Source organism: Hyperolius riggenbachi, chromosome 10 (assembly GCF_040937935.1).
Source record: "Hyperolius riggenbachi isolate aHypRig1 chromosome 10, aHypRig1.pri, whole genome shotgun sequence".
Taxonomy (NCBI): domain Eukaryota; kingdom Metazoa; phylum Chordata; class Amphibia; order Anura; family Hyperoliidae; genus Hyperolius; species Hyperolius riggenbachi.
Window position 1 is genome coordinate 197,549,183 of NC_090655.1, and position 17,686 is coordinate 197,566,868.

A 17,686-nucleotide genomic window follows, 5' to 3' on the forward strand; every position below is an offset into this window, starting at 1 on the left:
GGAGGCCAAACACCATGTAACATTGCTTGAGTATGGTGGGTATGAATGGCAACTGGTGCCAGGTTTGTGTGTTGTTGTTTTTTTGGGGGTGGGTTTTTTTTTTTCTCTTATTTCTCTCTCTTTCCCCTGGGAGACGATGCTTCAGAGGAGCGGAGGCTCTCCGCCCCGGATAAATCATGACACGGGTTAAGTTTATGTTCCTAAACGTCAGGGGCCTAAATACCCCCGAGAAGCGCTCATCAGTGCTTTGGTATCTTAGGAAACACAATATTGGTGTCGCGTGTTTCCAGGAAACACACTTTAAACAGAATAACGCACCAGTATTGAGGGATAGATACTTTCCACACGCTTTGTATAGCGACCCACAAATGTCTAAAGTTAAGGGAGCTGCCTTGGTCATCCCTAAAAATATTAGATTCACAGATTCACTCATCCAGGCACAACTGTTATCCCTACAGCTAAATTAAAAGCCAGGGTTTTAGTTCACCGAAGAATGCATTCTTATGCTTAATCACCTATACTGCGCAGAAGTACCCAGGTAAACATAGGTGTCCTAACTCTGGCCCTGTAACATGCATAGTGCAGACATGCAAACACATTCATTGCATCAAACCTATCAATGGATTAGGAGCACACATCCTAACTTCCTCTCCTGGGAAAGACAGTGCATCTTACCAATCGCACAAGGGAGCTAATGTTATGTGTCCATGTGCACCATACGCATACACCAGCATAAGCTGTCTGCATGCTAACAAACATACAGGGGAAGGGGGGAGTGCACCGAATTGGACCCTAGCCACAGGGGTCAATGATAAGAATAAACATACATATATCCAGGCACTTCGCCTCTAGTTAGGACATTAAATAAATTATTAGGGAAAGGGAGGTGCTGAAGGGGGTGTGGCTAGAAAACAGCAAAAATCTATTAACCCTTCGCACACTCACATGCAAATGTTCAAACAATTGCATTCACAGATTCACTCATCCAGTGCACTGCGTATGGTGCACATGGACACATAACATTAGCTCCCTTGTGCGATTGGTAAGATGCACTGTCTTTCCCAGGGGAGGAAGTTAGGATGTGTGCTCCTAATCCATTGATAGGTTTGATGCAATGAATGTGTTTGCATGTCTGCACTATGCATGTTACAGGGCCAGAGTTAGGACACCTATGTTTACCTGGGTACTTCTGCGCAGTATAGGTGATTAAGCATAAGAATGCATTCTTCTGTGAACTAAAACCCTGGCTTTTAATTTAGCTGTAGGGATAACAGTTGTGCCTGGATGAGTGAATCTGTGAATGCAATTGTTTGAACATTTGCATGTGAGTGTGCAAAGGGTTAATAGATTTTTGCTGTTTTCTAGCCACACCCCCTTCAGCACCTCCCTTTCCCTAATAATTTATTTAATGTCCTAACTAGAGGCGATGTGCCTGGATATATGTATGTTTATTCTTATCATTGACCCCTGTGGCTAGGGTCCAATTCGGTGCACTCCCCCCTTCCCCTGTATGTTTGTTAGCATGCAGACAGCTTATGCTGGTGTATGCGTATGGTGCACATGGACACATAACATTAGCTCCCTTGTGCGATTGGTAAGATGCACTGTCTTTCCCAGGAGAGGAAGTTAGGATGTGTGCTCCTAATCCATTGATAGGTTTGATGCAATGAATGTGTTTGCATGTCTGCACTATGCATGTTACAGGGCCAGAGTTAGGACACCTATGTTTACCTGGGTACTTCTGCGAAGTATAGGTGATTAAGCATAAGAATGCATTCTTCTGTGAACTAAAACCCTGGCTTTTAATTTAGCTGTAGGGATAACAGTTGTGCCTGGATGAGTGAATCTGTGAATGCAATTGTTTGAACATTTGCATGTGAGTGTGCGAAGGGTTAATAGATTTTTGCTGTTTTCTAGCCACACCCCCTTCAGCACCTCCCTTTCCCTAATAATTTATTTAATGTCCTAACTAGAGGCGATGTGCCTGGATATATGTATGTTTATTCTTATCATTGACCCCTGTGGCTAGGGTCCAATTCGGTGCACTCCCCCCTTCCCCTGTATGTTTGTTAGCATGCAGACAGCTTATGCTGGTGTATGCGTATGGTGCACATGGACACATAACATTAGCTCCCTTGTGCGATTGGTAAGATGCACTGTCTTTCCCAGGAGAGGAAGTTAGGATGTGTGCTCCTAATCCATTGATAGGTTTGATGCAATGAATGTGTTTGCATGTCTGCACTATGCATGTTACAGGGCCAGAGTTAGGACACCTATGTTTACCTGGGTACTTCTGCGCAGTATAGGTGATTAAGCATAAGAATGCATTCTTCTGTGAACTAAAACCCTGGCTTTTAATTTAGCTGTAGGGATAACAGTTGTGCCTGGATGAGTGAATCTGTGAATGCAATTGTTTGAACATTTGCATGTGAGTGTGCGAAGGGTTAATAGATTTTTGCTGTTTTCTAGCCACACCCCCTTCAGCACCTCCCTTTCCCTAATAATTTATTTAATGTCCTAACTAGAGGCGATGTGCCTGGATATATGTATGTTTAAAAATATTAGATGTGATCAGTTACAGGAACTGAGGGATGAGGAAGGCAGATTTGTCCTAGTTAAGGGGCTATTTGATGGGCATAGATTAAATATAGGCTCAGTATACTTTCCCAATTCTAAACAGGTTGGCTATTTGGAGCAGTTTCTAGAAAAGGTAGAAAACTTTACAGAAGGAGGGTTGATTTTAGGAGGAGACATAAACATGATATCGGACCTGCTTTGGACTCTTCGGCAGGGAGATCCTGCATATCTGGTAGACTCCTGGGTAGAGCAAAGGCAGTACTCCAGCGACACCAGCAGCTAGTGGACGTCTGGCGTGTGCAGCACCCGACTGATAAAATATATACCTTCTTCTCAAATATACATGAAACCTACACTAGGATTGACTATTTTTTTGTGTCGCACAATTTGCTCTCAGAATTTCCCCAATCTGCTCTTGGGACGGCTGTAGTATCTGACCATGCGCCGGTGTTCCTGGATTTGTTTTCAGATGTCCAGAAACGATCCGCTTTTAATTGGAGGCTAAATAAAGCATTACTGTCAGATCAAGAGGTGGTTTCAGCAGTAACGATGGGGTTACAAAACTATTTTCAGGAGAATGTTTCAGATGAAGTCCCAATTCGCATACAGTGGGAAGCTCATAAATGTGTTATAAGGGGGTTGTTAATGGCCGAAGGATCTAGACGAAAGAAAGAACGGTCTCAGGCTATAATGGATTGATGGAATAAGGTACAAGATCTAGATAAAAAACATAAGTATAGCCTCTCCCCCAGGGTGCTGCAGGAGTTAAAAGTGGAAAGGGAGAAACTGAAATCACTTCTATTCCAGAAATCTAGAGATATGGCGGCGAAATGTAGATCTTTATATTACGAACATGGGAATAAAAGTGGGCGTCTCCTGGCTAGAGCAATTAAACAACAGCGAAAAGAACTATATGTGCCTCAGATTAGAGGCGGAGGTGATAAAAGGCATATCCGAAGTGAATCAATCGCTCGAGTCTTTAGAGATTTTTATGAATCCCTGTACTCTGTTAGGGGGAAGGAAACATGCCCTTCTAGGGAGCGGAAGAACCGGGATATAGAGGAGTATTTGGCTCAGTCTAGAATGCCTATTCTTTCAGAGGTAGACTCCTTAGGACTAGATGACCCTTTTACACTAGAAGAACTACAGACAGCTATCCTTCAGTCACCCCCCAATAAAGCTCCCGGACCCGACGGATTTGGGATAGAATATTATAGGGCCTTCTCTGAAATTATCGGACCCCACTTATTGAGACTGTTTAATGCAATCATAGCGGAAGATCAAAATAAACATACCTTTTCTCGGAAACTGCTTCAATCAAGTATAGTCGTTATACATAAGACAGGTAAGGATCCCCTGAATTGCACTAGCTTTAGACCTATCTCTCTTCTGAATACGGAAGTAAAAATGTATGCCCGGATGATCGCTAACAGACTCTCTCCCTTGCTGCATAAGATCATACATTATGATCAGGTCGGATTTATCTCACTAAGGGAGGCAAGGGAAAATACAATCAGAGCCCTGAACTTGATAGAGTGGGCTAGAAGCCGGTCCCAGCCCACCCTGTTGCTATCAATAGATGCCAAAAAAGGCTTTCGACAGGGTGGACTGGGACTATATTGATCGGATATTGCAATATGTGGGGGTGGGGGAGGTGATGAGAAAGAGAATTATGGCTTTATACTCTTCTCCAGTGGCTAGAGTCAGGGTAAATGGGGTACTATCAGACCCATTCTGTATAAAAAACGGACCCCGGCAGGGATGTCCCCTCTCCCCGATTATTTTCGCACTGTCCCTTGAGCCTTTGCTCTGTTCTATTAGGAACAATATAGATATACAGGGGTTAAGTCTACCTCGGTCCATGCATAAAGTGGCAGCATATGCCGATTATTTGTTATTTTTTTTGACAGAACCTCATATTTCATTGCCCAACTTGATGCGGGAATTCTCCATATACGGAGATGTGTCCAATTTTAAGGTAAATTACGGTAAATGTGAGGCCATGTTGGTAGGTCTGAAACAGGAGATGATTGAACTACTAGGCCAGAATGTTCCATTCAAGTGGTCTCAAACAGCGTTAACATACTTGGGGATTAAATTGACACCAAATATAAAGGATTTATTTCAGATACATTTTATACCACTTCTGGCCAGTGTTAAGAGGGATTTGGAAAGATGGGATGTAAACCAATTCTCGTGGCTGGGAAGAATAAGTATCTTGAAGATGACAGTGATGCCAAAGATTTTGTATATGTTTGGGACATTACCAATTACCCTCCCCCCACATTTCTTCCAGACGATCAAACAAGCTTTTTTTTAGATTTATTTGGAGGGACAGGCATCCCCGAATCAGGACTACATTGCTTTATGCAAATAAACAGGATTGAGGTCTGGCTGTCCCTAATGTGCGTCTGTATCATGCTGCAGCTATATTGACCCGTGTTGTCGATTGGTCAAGGCACAGAGGCATTAAACAATGGGTGAGCATGGAACAGGAGTTATTAACCTACCCATTACATCATACTCCCTGGATTGAGAATAAACATAAGATTACACATCCTGCAGGAACTTTGATAGCGTATACATTTACTCGTTTCGCTAAATATAGAAAGCAGCATGATATTTCCCCTTGGCCATCACCCCTGATGCCCTTGACGGGTAATCCTTTGCTTACGGGTAGTGCCCCCGGACATGGGTTCCCGCTCTGGAAAGATCTCTCAGAAATGTGTGCACTGCACTTGACTAAAGATGCAGAATGGATCCCCCTATGCCAGGTAGAGGCGAAATTAAACGCGCCACGTCTGGATATGTGGAACCTCACTCGACTTCGCCATTTTTTGCTGGCAACGGGTAAAAAACAGGACTTCTCAAGAAATCTTACCCCATTTGAGAAGCTTTGTAGAGGGCAGGGTGCATGTAGAGGAACCATCTCCCGGATATATGCCTTGCTGAATGGTGAGGAAAACCCAGCCGGATCTCTTAGGGCTAAGTGGGAGAGAGATTTGACAAGGTCGTTTTCAGACAAACAATGGAGGAAGATTATTCTGTTTGTTCACAGGTCGTCTGTCGCCTCAAAAACGCAGGAATCCAACTATAAATTTTTCTCCAGGTGGTACTATACGCCTGATAGACTTAACAAAATCTTTCCAAATACCTCTTCTATGTGTTGGCGCTGTAACAGATGCAGAGGGACCCTCCTGCATGTATTCTGGGAGTGTGAACTGCTGTCCGCATTTTGGGATGGGGTAAAGAAATACATCTGCAGTTTAGTGGGATCCACCGGATGATCCCGCCTTCTATCTGCTGCACAATAACACTTGGAGTATTAAAAGATATAGAAGGTCACTCTTGAGACATTTAATTAATGCCATCAAGATCCTTGTGACCAGGAGGTGGAAGACGACTACCCCTCTAACGATCAGAGACTGTTTTTTAGAGATAGACGATGTGATGAGAATGGAGGATATCATGCACATAAGGCAGGGTCAAAGTGGGAAATTTCTGGATACATGGGATACATGGGCCCCCTGGATAGAGTTTAGAACCTCGGGGGAATTTATGCAGATGATGGCCCTTTAAGCAACCCTGACGTTGGGAGAAGACAGTACTGGGGGGAGGGGGCCTGCTGCTTGGACTGGTACCGGGTCTTCTTGGGGGAGACTGAGAGGTTTTTTCTTTTTTCTTTCTCTTTTTTTTTTCCCCCCTTTCTTTCTAGACACTATGGGAATGTCTATCCACTGCGCCATCGCCTTAGCCCCTTCCTGTGGGGTGGGGGAGGGAGGCGTAATGTAGTAAATCTGAGTCAATTAGCACTGGGGACCCATATGCTGGGTAGATTTAAAGGGCTCAGCATGGGATGTAGTCCCTTGGTGGGCGACTGGAGAAACTAGAGAATCACAAGCTGCTATATATGTGGTTTTTGTTTACTGCTGATGTTTGGTTTGTTTTCTTGGGGTTTTGTTTTTTTTTTTTTGTTTTTTTTGCTATTGTTCTGTTCGTTTGTTTTTTTCACTTTTGTATTAAAACTTCTAAAAAAATGTAAATAAAGATTATGTAAAAAAAAAAAAAAAAAAAAGAAAACAAAATGCCAAAAGTAATACTGTACTTTTAATTATGTGGACTTTCATTTTTTAAAACCGCTTTGGATTTAGTTACGGTAGGATTTGAAAGTAAGCCTTTAAATGCCATGTTTCCACTAGAGGGCAATACTACTGTAGAAATGAGTGTACAGTATCTATTTTCAAAGGAAACCTGAGATGTATTTGTAAGCTGTCAGCTTTATTTACTTTTAAAACTTAAAATGTCTGCCCCTGGGCTGCAATGCTGATTTTTTTTTTCAGAGGGGTGGGTGGGGGTTAGAAATTTGAGTCACTAATCAACAGCACAGGTATAGCCAGTGGGGTTGGAATGTAATCAGATCACTTGAAAGCTTGGTTCACCCTGCAACTGACCCAGCTGGGACTGTACTACATCCAAATAGTATGGACATGCTGCCCTGCTCTAGAGGTCTGTTGCAGTGTCCTGGGCACTGTGGAGAAGATGCTTGCCATTCTATCAGATTCTATCACTTTAAATATTTAGCAGGTTGGGTTTGAGTGAACCAGGACAAAATGAAAACAGATTGTGTGAATGAACCAGTAGAGCAGAATAGGTCCAGACTGCACATCTGTTGGTCGGCTATAGTCCACTTTGGGAAGCACTGTGGTCTCAATTTATCAAGCATTACCGCATTCGGTAATGCTGAAAACAGCTGCATTTACGAAGTATTTCGTAAAATGTCAATTCATCAAGGCACATGACAAGTTGAAATTACCGAGCAGTGAGGTAAATTACCGACTTGTGTGGTAAACATCTCAACTAATGTCAGTAAATGTCAATTCATCAAGGTTACAGCATGCAGTAAAAACACTGTAACCTGCTAGATATTTACCGGCTGCTCTCCTCTGCTCTCCTCTGCGTGGCTATCCCCATGATTAACAGGAGCAAAGAGCCAATAGGGGCAACCTCTGTCTCCTGCAAGTCCCTGTGATTGGATATGAAGCCTTCTACGGTGGGTCAAGCATTTCTACCCCCCAGGCAGCGAGCAGAGAGATCGGAACAAAATAGGCTTCCTCTGTGGCCGTTTGGCCGTTTAACCCCTTAGGCTCCTGTTTGAAGATACAGAGGAACTAGTGGGGAAATCACTTAAGCAGGGCATGTGTAATGTCTCCTGGAAATTCATATAATCTGTGGCAATTAAATGAAATGTTAAAGAGACTGTAACAAAATTGAGCCTTATTTCTTCTATCCTATAAGTTCCTATACCTGCTCTAATGTGATCTGTCTTACTGCAGCCTTTCCTAGTTGCACAGTGACTGTATTATCTCTGTTATGTAATCTAATCTTCTTTCCTCTGATGGCTTTGTCGGGCTCAGGCACTCAGGCTGGAATGTGCTGTTCTGCTGGTGATAGGATAGAATCTTTACACACCCTCTCCAGGCCCCCTCCAAGCTCTGTGTAAGTCACAGACAGAGCTCCTCTCAGCCTATCACATGCCATGTCTTTTGTTTGTAAACACTGCCTAAAACTGGCAATTACAAGACAGGATTGCAGCAGGGAGTGGCAGAAACAGCACAGAGTGGCCCAGGAAAACATAATGAATAGAATGGTATGCTTTTTATTGTAAGAATTTTAGAGTACAGATTCTCTTTAAGAAAGACTAATAGATTCAGAGCGAGCAGAGACAGTATAACAAACATGTACATCTAAAGCAGCTGTGCCCAATCTAAGGCCAGCGGGCCATTTGCGGCAAGCGAAGCTGTCTTTTGTGGCCCGCGTAAGTGTACCATCATGAGGATGCTGAGGATGAGGATCGGGAATTATGTCATATGTAAACAGCATACTTGCGTTCTCTGCAGTAGTGCTGTTATAGTTAGAGGCCCTCACTCATTGGTTGCTGCAGGAACTTCCCTCCAATAAGAATAAGGTTCCTGCAGCAACCAATGGGTGACAGTATGGACGAGAGAAGAATCTGCTGCAGGCCGGAGATGGCACCAGTAACCGTTAGGACAGGTTCTTCATACTTCGGCTCTCCTTTCCCTTTTGAACGCTTTGCCACCACTTCTCCAATCTCAGGGGTTGCTTGCCATCACCCACTGCCCGACCAGCCTGTAAAAAAACGTTCTTGGCCCCATAAAGTGTGCTCCGTGATGACCTTTACTTGTAGCTCGGCGGGGACAACTAATCGAGGCCCCGGCTGAACAGTAGGTGCAACTACCCGCAGCTCACACAGCATTTGTGCTAGGCAGAGGGATCACCTAGAAAACTGCTGGTCATAGAAATAACCCATTATTCTGTATTTAAAATAAATGTTAAAAATATGGAGCCAAATATTCAGAAAGTGGTTTCTGAAATACAGCTGCAAAATTCACATTAAGAAATGCCATGTTAACTAGAAAAATGTTAAATATTGATACTTACATTTTGTGTGTATGTGTTCTGGCCCGCGAGATTTACCTTAATATGAAGTGCGGCCATCGGGTAAAAAAAGGTTGGGCACCACTGCTCTAAAGGAATGTCGGGATGCCTCTTACTATCGTAATGCTGTCTCTGCAGGGAGAACTGAGACAAATACACAGTCTTCTGCTGTTACTGAACAGATTTTTGTTGATGGGCCAAGGTCAATTACTGAACTTCTACCGCACCTGTGAAAATGATGAATTAGCAAAAAAAAAAAGTCTAAATTACCGAATGCAGTATTATCTTGACATGATTTTTTTTTTTATCGCACAGTATTTGATGAATTGAGGCCTGTGTATTTATATTTTTTCGACACCTTACTTATTGTATTACTGTACATCATCTTATTGAGTTTTTTTAATTGATTGTATCCGTAATTATTAATTTATTTAAATCATGGATTTTGTATGATTATTAATAATGGCTGGTTTCTGTCACTTGCCGATCTTCATCAATATATTATTTAAGGTGTCTGAAAGCCTGCAGCAATACTAGATATTGTTTAGGGAACTTTTATCTATATTTTAATGTTTTTATCCTTCTGGATATGTCCCTAAATAAACTTGATTTGATTACATTTATTTGAATGGACACATTTTTTTTTGCACTTTGAGAAGCAGTCTGGCAGCGAAGCTATTGCGAACTGACCCTGTCTGATTATAAAACAGGTCATAAATAGGTAAATGTTTATGGCAGACTCAATCACTTTCATGAAGTTTACCAGTAATTTGTTGACCCCAACATAACCATTCAATAGACCTGCAGTCCGTTTTGCACATTTTACCTACTGAAACTATCACCAGATACATTGGAAATTCTCTCAAAGTGTTCTACAGTTCTTAGCTACACTGTTTTGTCAGAAATATCAGATTGCCCATCTCAGTTCTTGAATTCGGGTGTATAAAAAAAAGCACCTTGGCATGCAGACTACTTCCACAAATATCTGTAAAGGAATGAGTCGCTTTTAGCTCAGAGAAGTCCAGTGTAGTACCGTGATAAGATGTCACTTGTGCTATAAGTCCATTTGTGAAATTCCCCCATTACTTAAAGGACAACTGAAACAAGAGGGATATGGAGACTGCCATATTTATTTCCGTTTAAGCAGTACAAGTTGCTTGGCTATCCTGCTGATCCTCTGCCTCTAATACTTTTAGCCATCGACCCTGAATAAGCATATGCATCAGATCAGGTGTTTCTGACATTATTGTCAGATCTGACGAGATTAGCTACGGTACATGCCAAATAGATCAGTAGGGCTGCCAGGCAACTGGTATTGTTTAAAAGGAAATAAATATGGCAGCCTATTCTTCTCACTACAGTTGTCCTTTAATATTTCACGGTCAACTGTTAGTGGAATTATAACAAAGTCGAAGCAATTAGAAACAACAGCAGTACAAGAAGAGAAGTGGAGACTGCTGCACTCACGTGTAGACACAGATGGGAGCAGGGAAATCAATGCCGAAATCCATAAGTAACCAAGGAAGTCCCGCTACACCAAAAGGTAGGGTGAAGTAGAAAAACTCTTTATTCCAAATCCATCATCAGTGTACAGATAAAAAGCTATGATTAAGGAGCCATTCATTGCTCCGATATGCGTGAGCTTTTTATCTGATTTTCACATCTATTACAAGAGTGCCACAAAAACGCTTGATCCAGAGGGGGGAGGGAAGGTTAGTAGACAAGTGGCCCAGACAGCTCTGACCCTTTCCCTCCACTTCCCCGGTTGCATAGGCTGCTCGCCTATAGTTATATCACAATCATTTTGTCAGTATTGTGCATGTACTGTTTTAAATAATACAATGCTAGTGGAGAAGTGGTTAAGCCAGCCCGGTGGCATAGTGATTAGCACTCTTGCCTTGCAGCGCTGGGTCCCCGGTTCGAATTCCAGCCAGGTCAACATCCGCAAGGAGTTTGTATGTTCTCCCTGTGTCTGTGTGGGTTTCCTCCGGGCACTATGGTTTCCCCCCACATCCTAAAAACATACAAATAAGTTCATTGGCTTCCCCCTAAAAATTGGCCCCAGACTATGATGGACATATGACTTAGGCAGAGATTAGATTGTGAGCTACTTTAAAGGACAGTTAGTGACAAGAGTACATACTCTGTAAAGGGCCGCAAAAAGATGCGTTGCTGTATAAATACTGAATAATAATAAGACAGATTTAATCTGCTGTAATCTATTCAAGATTGAGCAATCATTTTACTTCTTAATGATTTTATGAATTAAATTAAAAACAACGTAACTGCCATAATACAATGATAAAATGGTCTCAGCTGTGATCAGTGCCTGAATCTATTAGCTGCTATTTCTTCATCCTAGCTGTATGCAGCAGGCATTCACTTTGTAAAATAAAGTAAAATAAAAATGCAGCAGGCACCGCTTTGTAAATAAGCATCTGATAACTAGGCCAGGCTAAGTGAACTGCCTAAATTATCCTTTGAGTATATTCACTTAACCACTTGAGGATCCACCCTTTACCCCCCCTTAAGGACCAGCACTGTTTTAGCTGATCTGTGCTGGGTGGGCTGTGCAGCCCCCAGCACAGATCAGGGTGCAGGCAGAGCGACCAGATCGCCCCCCTTTTTTCCCCACTAGGGGGATGATGTGCTGGGGGGGGTCTGATCGCTCCTGCCTGCCTGTGTGTTGCGGAGGGGCACCTCAAAGCCCCCCTCCGGGGCGAAATTCCCCCCCTCCCTCTCCTCCCTCCCTTTCCCGGAGATCCGAGGCTGCACAGGAACGGATCTGTCCTGTGCAGCCTCTAACAGGCTCCTGCCTGTCATGTGACAGCGATCCCCGGCCGCTGATTGACCGGGGATCGCTGATCTGGTACAACGCTGCTACTGTTAGCAGCATTGTACGAATGTAAACAAAGCGGATTATTTCCGCTTGTATTTACATTTAGCCTGCGAGCCGCGATCGGCGGCCCGCAGGCTATTCACGGAGCCCCCCGCCGTGAATTGACAGGAAGCAGCTGCTCGCGCGAGCGGCTGCTTCCTGATTAATTAGCCTGCTGCCGGCGCCGCAGAACTGCGTCGCTGGTCCTGCAGCTGCCACTTTGCCGACGCGCTGTATGAGTGCGCGGTCGGCAAGTGGTTAATTTACCCTTATACTACATAAAAATAGTAAGATTGGATAAAAAAAATTGCACCATCTATGGGCACCATTAGATTACTTCCACACTTTACTGCATTGCATCGAGTCATGACACTCCCCCCGCTGCAGCTCGTTGTGAGGGAAATGTAAGTCTATGGAGACTTATACTCTATGGTTACCCAATGTAGTGCGACGGAAGTAGCAAAAATGCCACAAGCCAGCCGCAAACTCTCCAGCGTGTTGCCGCATAATCAATGCCTACCGCACAGATTAAGCAGCAGTGCGCCGCATGGTACCACGGGAAGTGTGCATGCGCAGAGTGATGGTTATCCAGTGAGTGGGGGGGGGGAGGGGGGCAGCACTACACATGTGTGGTAGCAGCGCAATGTGCATGCGCAGAGTGATGGTTATCCAGTGAGCGGGGGGGGAGCACTACACATATTAGCATGTCAGCACACTCAGCCGAAGTGTAGTATGCCTCAGGCTCGCCTGCTGTAGGAAGATCGCACTGCACAAATGTGGAGCCAGCCTCATTGGGCTCTATGGTAAGTGCCTGTATCACTGTGGTAGTATGTATTCCAATAAAGATTTCCTTTCTTCCAGGTTTTCTTACTGGGCGATGTGTCAGTTCATATTGCCAAATTCAAGGCTGGTGCCCGACAGAAAACGACACTGTTAAAATGTAAGTACAAATGCGTTTTTCCCGAAGGGTGAGAATAGACTGATGCAGTTCACATTTGATCATCCTGTACTATGGTTTCCTAGCAGAAATCTGATTGGAATGTAGCACATCGGTAGGGGGTTAGATCCGAGGCACCACCCTGGATCCAGTTGATGTGTGCCCTGAATGTCAAATTGCTGGGGGCCCACACAAGTGCCCTGAATGTAACAGGCAGCGGACGGATTTGGAAGAAGCGCGGTGCCATCTTCTGGGCGGCACCCGCCCCTCGTAAAGAAGCCAGCTCCGCCCCTTCAGTGTATGAAATACTACACTATGTTATGATTTTCTTTTCATCCTGTGGAATGCTGGGTGGTTGAACATATTGGAGGCATTGTTCAACTGGAGTAGCAGCCTGGTGTGGGCTTTTATTTATAGTGATATAAACTGTGGCAAAACTGTCAGTCTTTACAGGTGTGGCGAACCAGATTTTTTTTGGTTTTTGCAGCAGTTTCAGTATGAGAAGAGAGCATAATACCTTACATTTTCAAAAAATTGGAATCATTTGCACTAGGTCATGTGTATCCCTATAGGGGGCCGGGAAAAACTGCCATGTTTAAGCTGTTGAAGTTCTGGTGTCATAATTTCCAGACTGAAATCATTTTCTGGGGCCTTAAGATGTAGATGCCTTTCAGGCTGGGGAGGGATAAAAAGAGACTGTCAAACAACTGGACCTTGATCAGTCCACTGGCCAGAGGATCCTCTACAATTGGAGAATGTAAAACATTTCTAACAATGGCCAACTTGGCCAAGCTGCTCTGAGTGCAGCCTTATAGCGCAATGCAAGATGCTTAAAAAAATTCTCTTAGAACCCCAGAATGTCACCACATGGCCTATAGGTAGCTTTTGAAATGCATGTGTCTTTATTTAAGCTCTGTACACATGGGGGGGGGGGGGATGATCTCTGCTGTCCAAGGGATCATGTACCGATTCCTGCCAGACAACGGAACACTGGAGAGACTGTACAAACATCATCTGCCTCCTGACTAATGTCAAATTTGTTGCAATGTTGAAGGGGGGGGGGGGGGGGGAAGAGCAGAGCACGGTGGAATAAATTCTTATTGGTGGGGAAACAGTGCGGTCATGTGGACATGCTGGATCATTAGCAGACTTGCAGACGCTGTACACATGCTGGTCTGACTACCGACTCTCAGTCATGGTGGTATAGGCACAAGGATGCTCCAATGGTGGAGGGTATGTAGGAATGTATAGAGTGTAAAGACCCCAACCCTGATTTGAATCACATGCTCGGAATATACAGTTCAGATAATTTGGAAGGAGGCACTAGAGTGTATGAAGGGCACTACAGGTATTGAGCAACAAGTACAAATGTTGTTTTACTTATTTCATTCTTCAGCTCTACAGGACGGTGAGAATTCCACTTCTGTGTGTAAATTTGCACACTTATTTTTGTTAGCAACCCAAAACGCAATTATTGAATGGTGGCCTTCATTATATTTGATATTAGTGAATCATATTATGTAACTGAAAGGTTGAAACTAGAGACGCATAATAAGTTATGTATCAATACATTTTGGTTGTTTTTAAACCTGGAGGAAATTTGTTGAACATATGTATTCTAGGGATCATTTAGTACATTTGATGAAGCCTTTTGAACAGACATCATAGTACTTAAAGGGACACTTAAGGCTCAAAAAAAAAAGAGTTTTACTCACCTGGGGCTTCCACCAGCCCCCTATAGCTGTCCGGTGCCCACACAGTCTCGATCAGATGCTCCTGTCCCCTGCCGGCAGCCACTTCCATTTTCGAAGACAGGCGCCGATAGGCCTGGGAACGCGAGTGATTCTTCGCGTTCCTGGCCCCAATAGAAGTATAGAGGGCGCTATTGCAGCCAGGAACGCGAAGAATCACTCGCGTTCCCAGCCTTGTCGGCGCCTGTTGCCGAAAACGGAAGTGGCTGCCGGCGGGGGACAGGAGCATCTGATCGAGACTGTGTGGGCACCGGACAGCTGCAGGGGGCTGGTGGAAGCCCCAGGTGAGTAAAACTCATTTTTTTTCGAGCCTTAAGTGTCCTTTTAACAAATTGGAAGTGATTTGGGAAGATTCTGTCACAAACAAAATTGCTGGTTACCTGGGATAGAGGCAAATCTAAATGCTTTCAGAGCTGAAGGGATGCGGTGGATGTGGGGTAGAGACTTGAGGGTGGAGTTTTGGGGAATGAGGTAAAAGGGGTGGAACTAATGTTTTTAATGTTTTTCATTTGTTTGTAAAGAGATATAACACAACACCAGGGCCCATATGCAATTCACTTTTTCTCCTGAGTTTTCTCCTGGGAGATATTTTTTCTTTTTTCAATTTAAAATAACTTTTTAGCACTATGTAATTGAAAAAGTATCAAAAACTGGTTGAAAAATTACTGCAAGAATTATTTTCAATATTTGTTTGCTTGCTGGTGGTTTAAAGGGCATTTTATTTTAAGTTCTGAAAATATCACCAAGGAGAAAACTCAGGAGAAAAAGTGAATTGGATATGGGCCCAGTTGTGAGATAAGTACCTAGAAGTAACTCACAACAAGCCAGGTTCATGACTATTCTATATCGACATCTTTATTTCAATTGTATTATATGTGATAATATGATGCTGTTGACTGTAAATGTACACATATGTGATATGAGGGGCGTCATCAATAAAAAATCGTGTTTAAAAAAAAAAGATAAAAGAAAGAAACTTTATAGGAGACATGTCAGGGAAGAAATCTTTGCTGTCCTAAAAAAACATTAGGGCAAGACTACCTTTTGCTGAAAAAAAACCTACTCAAAGACCAGGACTTCTGGAACAATATGTACAGACAAGTTATTTGGAGGCAATATTAGGTGAAAACCAATGACAGCACTTCATTAAAAGGACCTGACAGAAACTGCAAAGAATGCTGGTGAACATTACAGTGACCCTAAACTCTCCTGTTTTTTTCATTAATGAATTACAGTCGTGCGAGTGAGTGATTAACCCCTGCCACCCGCCGATCCTTGCAGCAATAATAGAGAGCCTTACATTGTGGGATCTCTGTTTTACACTGCAAGTAGTCCTTACATTCATTCAAGTATGACTACTTTTCTTGCCTACTTTTTACTTGTAATTGTTATTTTGCAGATAAGATGAGAAAGCATCTCCTGAGAGAGAACTTTTTTCTATCAGGGTCGACGTTTCTGCTGAAATCTTGACTAATACCTACTGGTGAAACTAAGAGGGAATGTTCCAGGGAAGACTCTCGGGGTAAAATAGGCAAAGACACTAAGAACCAGTCTAATGTAGGAGGTATAAGTGCCAGAAGGGCAATACAAAGTCAAATATTTCTTACCTAGGAGACAACAACTTTTGAGTTGCAAGCAAATTGCAAGTGAGCCAGCAAAAGTTCTCTTTCCACCGCTAATAGCAGCTGTCGTTGAATCAGCTGTTTGCCTATAGAGATGGCTCGAACCTCAGATTTTCGGTTCGCGAACCTCGAACGCGAACTTCCACAAAAGTTCAAGTTTGCGTGAGCCGGGAGAACCGCAATAGACTTCAATGGGCAGGCAAACTTGAAAAACTACAACTACAAAAGTGATGGAAAAGATGTTTCAAGGGGTCCAACACCTGGAGGGGGTCAGTGGCTACAAGAGGAAACATTTTTTTTTTTTTCAAAAAGACCTTATACTTATTGAGAAAATCAATTTTAAAGATCTTGTACTGAGTGTGGGAAATGTTCCAACTGCCGGTGACTTTAATGGTTAATAGCAAAGCCCCCTTAAATGCCAGAAACACAAAATTTGCATGGGAATGTAAAGAAGAACAGTGGGAACAATACGAAAAATGTTTTTTCAAAAAGACGTTATACTTTTGAGAAAATCGATTTTAAAATTTCAAAGGAAAATAGTATACATTTAAATGGGTAAATGGCAGTTCCTTAGAGAAACAATTCCCGCCGACTTTAGCAGTTAATAGCAACCGCCCCTTACATCCTAGCAACACCAAATGTGCAGGATATGTTAAAAATATAGCGGGAAACAATATTTAATTTTTTTTTTTTTTAATGTTCAGATAGTGGGAAATCTGAAAAAAAAAATGATGTGGGGTTCCCCCTCCCAAGCCTCTTTAACCCCTTGTCACCCATGCATGCTGGGATATCCATGGACAAGGGGCGGTTCCCCCACCTCCGGTGCCCCAGGAGGAGGTGGGGGCGATGACTCCCGAGGGGGGGGGTTCATGTTGGCATCTGGGAGTGCCCTTTAAGAAGGAGACCCCAGATGCCCACCCCCCTCCCAGGAGAAATGAGTATAGAGGTACAAGGTACCCCTTACCCATTTCCATAAAGGGTTAAATGAAAAAACATAACTACTTCAGCCTACAGCGTCGAAAATTGTATGCATCCGAGCAACGTTCACCTCCCATTAATTCGCCAATAACTTTATCACTACTTATCACAATTAATTGATCTATATCTTGTTTTTTTCCCGCCACCAATTAGGCTTTCTTTGGGGGGTACACTTTGCTAAGAATTATTTTTTTCTAAATTTATTTTAAAGGGAATATTAAGAAAAAATTGAAAAAATTCATTATTTCTCAGTTTTCAGCCATTATAGATTTAAAATACTACATGCTACCATAATTAACACCCACGTATTTTATTTGCCCATTTGTCCTGGTTATTATACCATTTAAATTATGTCCCTATCACAATGTACGGCGCCAATATTTTATTTGAAAATAAAGGTGCATTTTTTCAATTTGCGTCCTTCACTATTTACAAGTTTATAATTTAAAAAAGTATAGTAATACACTCACTTGACTTGCATATTAAA

At 42.9% G+C, this 17,686-nt stretch overlaps 1 protein-coding gene across 1 annotated transcript in view; it reads left to right on the forward strand.

Moving 5' to 3' along the window:
* P2RX3 (purinergic receptor P2X 3) overlaps nt 1-17,686 on the forward strand; it is a 168,211-nt gene that overhangs the window by 115,119 nt on the left and 35,406 nt on the right. Inside the window, exon 5 of the mRNA XM_068258255.1 lies at nt 12,773-12,851. Within this exon, the coding sequence (XP_068114356.1) occupies nt 12,773-12,851 (79 nt within the window). The remainder of the gene's footprint in view (nt 1-12,772; nt 12,852-17,686) is intronic.